The 13,405-nt window shown below is 34.5% G+C and overlaps 1 protein-coding gene across 1 annotated transcript in view; it reads left to right on the top strand.

Annotated features, from left to right (window-relative positions):
• The window catches only part of LOC110018523 (ABC transporter D family member 1-like), a 55,320-nt gene extending 42,434 nt beyond the window's left edge, over positions 1–12,886 (top strand). The window contains exons 7-8 of the mRNA XM_020715858.1: positions 12,534–12,672; positions 12,767–12,886. Of these exons, the coding sequence (XP_020571517.1) occupies positions 12,534–12,672; positions 12,767–12,886 (259 nt within the window). The remainder of the gene's footprint in view (positions 1–12,533; positions 12,673–12,766) is intronic.
• The last annotated feature ends 519 nt before the right edge of the window (positions 12,887–13,405 follow it).

Genomic DNA, 13,405 nt, shown 5'->3' with positions numbered 1-13,405 from the left:
ACCTAAACTTAAATCTTAAGTTGCCACGAGATGTTACAATTCATGCCAAACAATTCCTAAGCATTTACATATCTTACAACTGAACTTTACTTTTATATTTATACAACCCAACATTCCAACTGTTTTGGAGTCATTGCGGGTGTCAATTTGGGGCTATTTAAGTGATGATTTAGGGTCATTTCGGAGGCTGATTTAATGATTGTTTGAGAACTTTTAAACTGTTAGGTGGGACTTAAAAGTACTGATTAGCGCTAAATAATTATTGTTTGGTGACAAAAAAAATTGTAGTAAGCTGTTGTTTGGTTTGGGAAAGCTGTGGGAGCTGTAGAAAGCTGCAGTTTAGGTTTGGGGGAGCTGTAGAAGTGCTGTCGGGACCTTAAATAGGCTGTAAAAATTTATTGTTTGATTTAGAAGCTGTTGTTTAGGTTTGGGAGGTTGTATAAGTGCCATCGGGTCCTGAAAAGTGCTGTAGGGTGCTGTTTGGAAGTGTAAAATTACTGTTTGGAGTTGTTGGGGGCTGTAAGTTGCTGTTTGGAGTCGTTGTGAACTTAGGATTGCTGTAGGGAGCTGTTCGGAAGCCTAGGATGGCTGTTTGGTGCTGTTCAGACGCTTAGAATGGCTATTTGGAGCTGTTCAAAAGCTTAGGGTGGCTGTTTGGTGTTGTTCTGAAGCTTAGAATGGTTGTTTGGTGCTTTTCGGAAGCTTAAGATGACTGTTTGGAGCTGTAGGAAGCTTATGATTGCTATTTGATGTTGTTGGGTCATGAAAAGTGTTGTAGGGTACTGTAGGAGAGCTGTGAAGATGTTGTTTAAGTTTTGAAAACACTGTGAGTGCTGTTGAAGTGTTGTTTAAGGTTTAGAATTGCTATAGGAGAGCTGTTTGGTGTTCTTAGCTGCTGTTACGACTCAATTTTGCTTCTTTATGCTAGGATTACCTTTCTCTTTCTTTTTCTGCAAATTTGTTTAAATTCCATGCAAATATATTCTGCTTTGTGAGCTAAACACACAACATGGATTAAAACAGTAGATACGTCAGATACGCAGGTACATTTTGTGTTTTGTTATTTTTTATTATATATTGCTCTTGCTCTAACACATCATGCAGATGCTGATTGCGATTTCATTTTTAAAACAAAACAATTTTAAAAGATTAAACAACATTTTCAAAAATAAAGATATAACACGTCCTTCTAAATTTACGGGAGTCCCTCGGAGGAGTTAACCCACTGTTGCTAATGAGATCTCCCCGGTTTAAATGAATGTCACAACTCATTCAGAATAAGTAAATTCAAAAGAAAATAGTGGTGCCGGAACGAGGGAACCGTGGGATCCTAACTGACGTCGCTCTAATCAACTTTAATCCCCAACCATAATGCTTGAATGACAACAAAACCAAAACCTTGAAACACGCATGATAAAACCTTTTAAACCTTAAACTTTAGGATTGCTTTCGACGAGAAGCTGAGAGTCAGTTTTGTGGGCAGTACTGCAAGGAGCTTGGATCGAACAACAAGAGGGCCTTCCTCAACAATCTCTCTCCTTCACACTCTCTTTAGGCTCCTGTACAACCATGTTGTGTAGCGTAAGTCCTAATTAGCTCTAGGTTCTGAGGTTGTTGTTCGTTACGACTTAAACCTTCTTATCTCTGCGCGCTATTTGCATAATCGAATATTGTGCAAATGTAAGTCCAAAATAATAAAATTGGTAGGATTAAACACTTAAATAACATTATTTCCAAAACCCAGCCATACATTATGGTAGTTTGAGAAGTTACTGAGGTTTCTCCTCAGGATGTGTGACATCCCCTACCGTTTCCTTTCTTTGGACTCCTGAAAATAACTGTTTCCATTTGAGACACTCCCACTTACTTTTCCACGTTCTACCATGAAAACATAAACTTCGAATTCTTTAAGACTAGTACCTCCGATCATTATCGAGAGTTTTGACCATAGTCATTTGGAATGTAATTAACTATAGGGGCTTGCCTCTATAGAGAACTTGGAACTCAGGTAAAATAAACCCTATTTAATCTTTGTATTAGTTAGGGGAACTTGTTGGTCACACATAAAAGGTTCGCAGACCATACAGATGTCACAAATCTCTTAGCTTGCAGGATTGGGTTATCACCAAGGTCTACAATTATCGTTTTGGAGGGTGTAGTATTCGCGGTATCGGGCACAATTATGCAAATTGATGGACGAATGAGATCCATTTGGTCTCATTTTTCGAAAATTAAAACATACTACTTTGAAAACCCAAATTCTATTCCTCTTACTGGTAAATTAAATTTCAAATTATTTTTGATTTTTAAAAAGTTGATGATAGGTGGCTGACTGTTTTTCTATGATATATTTTGTAATATGTCACAGGACTTTATTGACTTAAAATATCACAAATTTATATTTTCTTTTTCACAGCATACCCCGAATCATTATTTCCAACATGGATTTGAAAATTTTGAGCGATTTTTGGAGGATTTTATTGGATATGTTGGGTATCAAGTTATATTTCAATTTGGTAGTGCACCCCCAAACTGCTGGGTAGATGGAAGTGATAAACTGACTTTTAGAAAATCTCTTTAGGAGTTTTTGACATGAATATTAGGCTGTGGAACTTGATTCTTTCTCAAGTTGAATTTACTTAGAACCAGTTAGCTACTTGGTCGACAAACCACAATCCATTTGAGATTGTATATGGACAACATCCTCTCACACCATTGAAATTAATTTTAGTACTTTCTACTATTGAGCTTTAGTACAAATGTTGAAAATGGTGTAAGATAGATTCGGGCCTTGCATGATTCAGTGAGGAAGGAAATCACCAAACAAAACATCATGTTTTAAAAGTAGAGTACTGAAAGACTATGGGTTTTACTGATATGCTCACGATTTCGGAAATCGTGGGTCTGCTATTATATTTAAGTGGAGAACTTATTATTTATCCATTTTCTTGTTTTTATTTCTTTCCTTTTTATCTTGATGATTTGAATTTCCGTATGATTGTAAAAGCGTTAGTTTGAGCTGTATATAAATTATTCATTTACTTAATGAAACTTTAAAAGTTTAACATAAAAAAAAAATTCCACATGGTATCATAACTAGGAGAGAATACCTAAAACCCTTTCTCAGTTGTCAAAATCCTCCTTGTAGTCGCCAACCAGCCTGCAGACACTGCGCGACTTAAGCCCTTTCTTTTGCTAACTGCTGGATTTCTCTCTTCATTCAATAGGTAGCCCACGTACTTGTTTACCCACAATTGTTCGCGTATCCCCTTCTCACAAATGTTCACGCATCTGGTTGTGTGATCATTCACATATACCATTCTCACAACCCTTCTTGCATCCGATGGGGATTGCAACTTCGACGAAAATTGTAAGAGTACTTCTCAGCTCTCAACTCTTCCCTGATGCATCTATTCTCGGAAACTTCCTCTTGTATTGTAAATCATCCGCAATTGAATAATTTGTTGCGAACATTCTCTCAAGTGGAAATCACACTGTATCTATTGTTGATCTTTCTGTTTCTGGCAGAAATGAAGGACCTGAGAGTGCTGTTAACTAAGTCTTCAAAATTTTCATATATCAGAAATTCTGTGTCGGTGATAGATAGTTTTCGATTGAAATATTGTTCCAACGAATGACATTTTGCAGTAGCAATTATGTGTTGGTGGCATATATTTTTTTCTAGTGGAAATTCTATGTTGTCGACATACAATTTCTCTCCAGTGGAAAGCCTGATGATGACCAAACACGGCATGAAAGTTGCTTCTTCTTCTTTCGAAGTTACGTTTGAACCAGAACCTAGGATGTTTGGTTTTGTAGCATCTAAAGTTTATTCTTGCATCACCGACCACAAATTACATGACAATTTTCTTCAATAGTCTCAATCCGTGTTCATGTACATTTGTGGTAAATAAAAAAAAATCATCCCACTAAAGAAAATCTTAACTAGAAATTTCTAATTCTAAATATCGTTAATGTGATATTGAGAATCACATGGTCATGTTATGACTTGTCAACTTCATGGCCACATCATGACCATGAAAATTAGATAAAACATTCTCTTGTACAAAATGACAAAAGAAATCTGGGATGCCGCAAAGGAAACATATTCAGTGTTCACAACACCTTTGAGTTGTTTAACTTTGAAACTAAATTACATGACCTGCGAAAGAGTGAGTTGAATGTTACTTAATACTTCAACATTTTTTACAATATTGGCTACAACCAGATATGTTTGAAACATGCATATGCTCACTAGACTCTGCCCCTTTACAAAATCAATGTTGAATAGAAGAGAACCATCAAGTTCTTTTTAGGAAGCAACAAGGAGCTAGATGAAGTCAACGGAAGAACCATGTGAACCAAATTTCTTCCTTCAATTTGTGAAGCTTTTTTTGAAGTACAAGGGGAAGAGAGCAGGAAAAAAATCATGATAACAGGTAATTCCACTACATTAAATATTGACAACTCGTTTATACATTCTTAAATCATCTCATGGCAACAAATCAGAGAGGAACAAATTGTGGGTGAATGTTATAAGAAGTTTGATCTTCTGAAGGGGAAGTGTTAGAACATTTATAGAAAGCCTTTGGATTGGAAGCCTAATAAAATCAAAAGTGATGAAACACAACATCAAAGGAAGACAAGCCATATGAACATGGTCCATTCATTAAGGAACAAATTGAAGCTCTCCAAAGGCTTCTTGGACAAACTTCAGAGCCTTCTACTAGTTTAATACATCAAAATAGTCTTTCATCTGCTTTTGTTACTCTCAACAAGAAGAATTAGCCTTGGATAGTAGACTCTAAAGCATTTGATGACAGACGATATCACCGCTTTTCAATCCTTCCATTCTTGCAAGCACCATGTTGTAGTTAGAACTGTAGATGACTCTTTTTCATCTCTGGAAGGACGAAGAAGTGTGAACTTCACAAAGGACATTATTCTTCAATTTGTGCTTTATATTCCTAAACTTAACTGCAATTTACTGTCTATCAATAAACCTACTCGTGACATGAGTTATGTTAAATTCCATCTACATCACTTATATAAATTCTTGTGTTGACACATCCCAACAAAATGAACTAGCTGAAAGGAGGAACAAATATCTCCTTGAAGTGGTCCATTCAGTTCTATTCACTGACAACATACCCAAACACTTCTAAGGGGATGCAATTATTACATCTACTTATCTCATAAATATGATACTCAACAGAGTGCTAAGTTTTAACAAACCTCTCCATACCCTTATAGAATTTGTCCCTTCCCCCCCACCTTCAGTCGTTTACCTCTATTCTACCGCTAAAAATTTGATACATTACATTTATTCATTTACATCAACCACATTAGGCCTAACTTGATCTCATGTCAATCAAATGCATATTTGTGGGCAACTCTTCAAACAAAAAAGGGATATAAATGCTATTATCCAGAAACAAAAATTTTACAACTCTATGTATGTCACATTCTTATCCCAAATCTACTCTTCAAGGAAAGGGTTGGATTGAATATTAGATTTGAGTTACTATTCAGGGACCTCAAGCTCACCTCTTTATCCCTGATGAACCCACTCTTATCCCCATTACCACAAATCAACCTAAAAATAAACCTACTATTCCACTAAAGTCTCTCACAACTCCGACCTAGAACCAAGAACTCAATGTGTAATATGCAAAATCAGGAACACAAATCACTGGAACCAACTCCCCACACCTTCAGTACTCACATAAAAGGTTGGATCAACAAACACATCATTAACACCAAGAGGAAGGAGCACAATAATGCACAAAACACCTGATAGAAGAATTTGTGACCCATGAAAAGTTATCATCCTCTTATTAATCTTTTGTTTAACACTTGAATAATGTGGAGGTCCCAAATTCAATCCAAGAACCGTTATCTATTATTGTTTGGAAAAGACTGTGGAAGAAGAGATTCTTGTCCCTGAAAAGAATGATACCTGAACCATCCAGGAAAATAATTGTAGGGTGTAAATCAGTATTCACCGTTAAATATAAAGTAGATGGGAGCATTGAAAGGTTCAAGACTACACTCTTAGAAAAGGCTTCACTCAGTCTTACAGAATCAACTACCAGGAGATATTTGCACCAAAGATGAAATTTAACACAGTAAGTGTATTATTGTCAATTAGGATTGACTTTTACATCAACTTAAATTAACAATATATTTCTTGATGGTGATCTTCAAGAAATGTATACGGAGATACCTCCACGATTAAAGAATATAAATAATTAGTTGCTGTGCAAACTAAAGAAATTATTGTTGGGTTGAGACAATCTCTTGGAGCATGGTTTGAAAGTTTCATGAAGACTATTATTGCTATTGGGTATTATCGGTGTTAGACTAATCATATTTTGTTTATAAAGTTAAATCAAGAAGGCATAATAACCATCGTTATTGTATATTTAGATGATATTATTCATTATTTTGCTAGTAATAACCTAAGGGAATTGAAACAATTAAATGATTAATTTCGTTTGTGTTTGAGATCAAAGATCTTTAAGCTTTAATATATTTTCTGGGAATGGAAGTATAGTCCAAAGAAGGTATTATCATATCTCAGAGACAATGTATCCTTGACTTATTAAAGGAGATATGAATGTTGGGATGAAAACCAACATATATTCCTATGCATCCCAATCAATGAACATCAAAAGAAGATGATAACACTTTAATTGAAAAAGGTAGGTATTAAAGATTTGTGGGAAAACTTATTTATCTCTCACAAAGGACCTGACTTTGCTTTTTCTGTGGGAGTTGTGAGCCAGCATATGAACAATCCAAGTGCAAATCATTTAGAAGTAATTTTTCTAATCCTCAGGTACCTAAAGATGACTCAAGGACATGGATTAATACTCAAAAAAATTGATAACCGTGACATTGAGATCTTTGCTTATGCTAGCTAGGTAGGAGAACTAAGTGATAGAAGATCTACCGCAGGTTATTGTTCATTTGTATGCGGTAATCAACTTACTTGGAGAAGTAAAAAAATAAGCTGTTGTGGCAAGAAGTAATGTATAATTTGATTATTGTGCCCTAGCTAATGGTATTTGTGAAAAGATATATTTAAAGAAACTGCTGGTGGAACTTTACATTGAAAACCGAAACACTATTAAGATGTTTATGATAGTCAATCAACCATCAATATTTTAAAGAATCTGGTACACATGATCGAACCAAACATATAGAGATTGATAGAACTTCATCACCGAGAAAGCTAATGGAGGGGTTGTTCAGCTCAGCTGCATCCAAACTTAGTATTAAATTGCTAACATTCTTACCAAGGTTTTTCCTCGGCACCACTTTAGTGATCTAAACAATAAGTTTAAGATGTATGTCATATACAACACAACTTGAATGAGAGTGCCGATGTGCACACAAGTTAGGAAACTATGGTCTGCTATTGTATTTAAAGGGAGAAATTTTGCACCCTTAATTATATGAGGCACAAGATTTTCCATTAGCAGCTTATATGCAACCTTGTATCCAGTTGGTGGATAATTTTTTTCTCCTATTAGCTCCGAGGCGTTGATTTTTTCATCATGTACTAATATTCTCTTTGAAAACGTTACTCTTTTGAAACACCGTAGGTCTGTCCTATATTTGAACAGAATGACAATATTATATATCAGCTACCATTTGATTCATATGGGACTATTTAGATTTTTGATTCCTTGTTGGATAAGAGTTTTATATCCTTTTTATCAAAAGGGTCTTAAATCAGAACAAAATGTTATTACTTGCATGTTTTCGCTAGGCTTCAAGTTAGATTGTTGAAATAAATGTTTTTGTGATTTTCGTTGTCCGCAGGATGCTTCATAGTTGATCTTCTTGTTTTCTTTATTGTACCATATTTTTTTTCTCTAATTCTTGGTATTTGTCCTCATTATATTCATGTTATTATCTATATAGCACCAACATCTCCAAACAGAAGTCGTATCCTTTTTGGACATGTTCCAGACATGAACACAACTTGGGGTATAAACGAGTGGAACACAAGCGAGTTTGCACTCAACTTGTGTTCGGCTCGTTTATATTTCGAACACAAAATTTATTTGTATACGACACATTTGCTTAGTGAGCCGAACACGAGTTGTTTGCAAACAAAGAACCTTTTTGACAACCCTGGTCACGTAACCGTTAAGGGTGTAAACAAGTTGAGTTTGAGCGAGCCCAGGCTCGGCTCATGTTCGACTCATTAAAAAATATCATTGTTTGTGTTTGACTCATTCATATATTAAGCTCAAAAAACTTAATCATGTTTGGCTGGTTTGCTTATCGAACTGAACGCGAGTTGTTCTTGAACAATGAGTTATTTTTAAGACCTTAGTCACATACCCGTAAGATGTTAAAGGTAAGGCGAGATTTAAATCTTTTTATTTGTATTAAAACATTCATTTAAATAGAATTTAATATATTTTAATTCTATTGTTAATTAATTATTTTAATTGATTATAATTCTTGGTAGGTTTGTAGTCAATTAAATTATTTTAAAATAATACCCATTATATATATATATATATATAGAGCCATTGCGTTTGCGTGAATTGTACTTGTATAGTATGGGTAGAGTGCCTCTTTGGACTCTTCTCATACAACCTTTATGTATCATTTTCTATTTCAATAAAATCAGCCCTTGGGCTTTTCATTAAAAAAAAAAACATATATTGAGCCAAAACGAGCCGAACACAAATGAACATATCTTTGTCTTGTTCGACTTGTTTATATATTGAGCGCAAAAAAATGTTCGTATTCGGCTCATTTGCTTAGCGAAAGCATCACACACGAGCCGTTTACGAACAACGAGCCGTTTTGACAGCTTTAAACATTGCTCTGACACCGGACGATACATGTCCGACACTCTACTAAACGTGTTTGAGCTGTCCAAGTAATTCAACGCTTCCCGGACACCTCTTAGCATCACTTAGACACCGCTGAGCACGTCTCGACACCAGACACGGGAACTTAAAATTGAGCAGGGCCTCGAAGCAGAATTGGAAGCAACAACACAAAATCAAAGCTGCGATGTTCTGTAGGTCTTATCATCTTACCATCACCTCACAATCATTCTTAGCATTCTCTATCGGAGCAAGTGAAATTTTATTAGTTTTTTTAATTTTTATAGCACTTTTGGTACTCTATGCTAAGTGAGTGGTGTATCTGAACTTTTGTTATGTTTAGAATTGAATTTCTGCTTTTGAAGTATCAAATATATGGTTGTCAACGTTCTGTTTTAAATAAATTTACTAATTAGGAGCAGATAGTTATTTTTCCAGAAATAACTGCCCCATAGCTCTTTTCACATAGCTGTAACAAACAGACAGTCAGCTTCCCCGTAGCAGCATCCTGGGGCAGTGCAACAATACAATGATCGTCATGTATTTTGTGACATTTTTATTGTTATGTTACAATATTTTGGTTTATTGTAGTAATGCAATTTTAATTAAGATCAAAGAGACCGCTACATTGGCATTATGGGAAAAAAAAGACCGATATTTGCATCAAGGAAATTGAACAAGGAAATAAACCAACTACCTTTTTCAATAAGGAAGGGTGGCAACATATTACAAAGAAGTTCAAGGAAATTACAGACAGAGAGTATGACGAGATGCAATAAAATGTGCATCAATCGCCGGATTCAAATACTGAAGTTTTTATTTCCATGCTTTCAGGAAAGATGAACTCCAGAAATTCAGGGACGTTCTAAAGATTGCTTTGTTGTTGCAGACTAGAGATTTTCTATTTGAGTTCACGTCAGACCCACAGTTACGGTCGACACTTTTAGAGATTCTCCCGGAAACTCTCAAAGCAGCGTGACTTCTTTCGATGGGCTAACAGTTAGGGTGATTTCACTGTCGAAAGTGATCGAGAATTGATAGCATCATTGGAGAATAGTTTAGGACGAGACATACATCTTCTTCATGTTAAAAATAATATCATCATTATTTTACTTGCAATGTTATTAGTTTTTTTAATTTTTATAGCACTTTTGGTACTCTATGCTAAGTGAGTGGTGTATCTGAACTTTTGTTATGTTTAGAATTGAATTTCTGCTTTTGAAGTATCAAATATGTGGTTGTCAACGTTCTGTTTTAAATAAATTTACTAATTAGGAGCAGATAGTTATTTTTCCAGAAACAACTGCCCCACAGCTCTTTTCACATAGCTGCAACAAACAGACAGCCAGCTTCCCCGTAGCAGCATCCTGGGGCAGCGCAACTGTAGTTGCCTCAAACCGATCCTAAATGAACAACCATGTTGCTTCATCAAAAATGATTTGATAAAACTTGAATTCTAGTCTTTAATTTTTTATTATTACTTTTTTTATTTTGTCTTATGATTCGTACATTTGAAAATAATTTGAAAATGAACTATCTTAAATATTAGGCCTGAAACTTTTGCTTCGAAGTTTCCAATTGGTTGTATATTTGTAGGTAAATGGTCGAGTAATGTTCCCAAAAAGATTTGCATGATTGGCACACATGCTTTTGAAAAGATAGTTATGTTTGTAGAATAGCATTTGACCCCCCAAAAAAAAAATAAAAAAAAAAAAAGAAACTCCCGGAGCATATGCGTAGGAGTTTTAGAATCTTTTTGTTTTTTTAATTTAAGCATGCTTTATTTAGTTCTTAGTATCTAGACTTCTATGGATGAGAGCCCTCTAAAGTTAATTATCCTTAATAAATGAGAGAATTTTCTCGATTAAGCATTCATGAAGATTTGTCTATATTTTTAGGTTACGGAAAATAGCTTGATGAAAGAGTGGTTAAATCTCTTTATGGCCCGTAGTTCCATTTGTTAGAAGAGAGAGTGCACCTCCAACTAGGAATAAATACGATAAATCATAAAGTGACTCCAAGAGAGATTAAGCACCATAAAGGAGAATGCCAAAATTTACGTGCTTCCGCTGAAGTCTATGTCCAAGGTCATGCAGGGTCAAATATTCCATTACATTTAAAAAAAGTTTCATAAAGGATCATAATTCATATAAAATTGAAGATATGGATAAGGACATCGATTTGTTTGGTTGAGGAAAAATGCAATCACTTATTGTGATGATTAATGTTAGATAGGGAGAAGGAGATGTTATTGTTGTTATAGTTACTCTATTCCCCTCTTGATTATAGGAGCTTAAATGAGAGATATTTCTTGTTATGAAGAAAGGCTTCCTCTCCTGTTAGAACCAAAAATAGCAACACTATTTCTTTGTTCAAGTTGCCAAAGAAATTTTGTTGCAAGCACTCAAGAAAGCTTATTTCTTTCTTGTATGTCACCCCCTTTTCTCTCTCTTTCTTATCTTTTATTGCTTCTTGTTGTAGAATGTTGGAAATATCAGCATAGATTTCACACATTCTCTTGTTTTTCTAGTACTTGACGTTGCATGCTTGGTACCATTCTTACTTATATGAGCTACTTCCTAGTTGTTGAATTTATCACATTAGCAGGTGATATTGCATATAGCAACATATAGAATCCACTAATTCTATTTGCCTTTTAAGACAATCAATACACTTTTATTGACCTTAAGGATGTTAGCATCACTGAAATCAATATCCTATAACACTAATAAGAGCAATTATGGATATTAAATTCTTTAAATTTGGTACACATTAACTCTAAGAAACGATATTGTTACATTCCATGTGCCTTAATTTTTATAGTGCTATGACCTCCAATTTTAAATGAACTTTGTTTCTTATGTAAATATGACCACCAGAGCTTGCATGGTATGTGCAAAATATGTCGAAATTATAACATATGTGATTAGTACAACTTCAGTCTGGAATCTGCTACTCTTTAGACCTACTATCTCTAGTCACCAAAAGAGCATCACCAAGTTTATAACTGATAAGTTAGCAACAATATTTGCATGATTGATTTACCTTTTTTGGTTGTCAATGCAAAATAACCCCTTTTTATTTATTTTTAATTTTTTTTTGCAATAAATCCAAATAATCTTTTCGAATATTTTTTGTGTTTTACTTTTTTCTTGATTGAAAGAGAACCCTTGCTCTGAACATCTTGGAAAATCTTGAGTTGGTAACCACTATCGTTGAAAATCATGACAAAGTCATGTCCAAGAGAATTAATGAAAATTTGACTTTATAATCAACACTATTGTCCATATATCTCAATAAAAAACAAGAGTCAATAGAGAAGACCTTGTTTGGTTACTGCACAATAAGGGCCCGAATGACTCTCTTGTCCATCCGCTGTTTTAACTGGCTCTTTTGCTTTTAATAGTATTTTTCTTTGGGTAAAATTTTTCAGCCCTTTTCAGCTTCTGATTGTAAGCACTATAATTTCTATACATCTTCTTCTTGGTTTCATGAAATAAACTTAAGGGATTTATACTTGGTACATTTAAAATTCGCGAACTCAATTTTTTTTTGCCTTTTTTTACTTGCCTTTATCTGTGAATATGAATGCACCAATTGATTTTTTACTGTTGTTGCTGTTCTGTACTATAAATTGTTTAAATACATTTTATACTAAAGTTAACCATTTAATAGTGGGTATGCTGACCGTATTCATGAGCTAATGGTTGTATCAAGAGAGCTTGCTACTGTGAGGGATTCTTCATCAATTCCAAAAAGTTCAAGCACAAATTGTTTTAGTGAAGCAGGTTATATTGAATTTTCGGGTGTCAAGGTAATTCCATAATTCAGATTATTGATGAATTTTAAATTTAGTATTTATTTTCATATTCTTCTTATGTTCTGATGTTCAATCGAAATATTTCTAGGTAGTAACTCCTTCTGGAAATGTGTTGGTGGATGACCTCACACTTAGGGTCGATTCAGGATCTAATCTTTTGATCACTGGCAAGTTTATTTTCCTTTATCCAATTTGTGCTGCATTTTGAGACATTTCGTTACTACTTTATTTATTTGGCAATGTGATTGTAATTATTTATTTTTGTATCCTGCTTGGGGCCTACGATTTTGTTTTTCTTTTAGACAAATTTGGTTCTTGCATGTCTGCGGTGCTTTATTATGAAATCTTACAGTACATTTGTAGCAAGGCTTCACTTTCGTGGTGGGTATGATTTAGGATTCTGTGTTAATGAATTCTCTGTCATTAGTCCAAAGTTAAAAGAGAATGCAAAGAAAAATAATGTCTGATCTCGTAGTATGATTACTGCTCATATGTAGCTATTACACAAGACTAAAGCTCTCATCATTTATTACGATAGTGAATTGTAGCATTGTTCTGACTAATAGTTCATGCATATTCATTAGATTTCTAAAGATCTCATCATTTATTCATGTTTTTTCCCAATATATTACACTTGTTTTCTTTTACTCTAATGCTGACTTAATTTTTGCATTTATGGTTTTGCATGCCAAGCACACTTAGGGTCTGTTTGGGGCAGCTGCAGCTT

Source organism: Phalaenopsis equestris, unplaced genomic scaffold (assembly GCF_001263595.1).
Source record: "Phalaenopsis equestris unplaced genomic scaffold, ASM126359v1 Scaffold000024, whole genome shotgun sequence".
Taxonomy (NCBI): domain Eukaryota; kingdom Viridiplantae; phylum Streptophyta; class Magnoliopsida; order Asparagales; family Orchidaceae; genus Phalaenopsis; species Phalaenopsis equestris.
The sequence above is the reverse complement of the archived record's forward strand: the minus strand, read 5'-3'. Positions and strand labels throughout refer to the sequence as shown.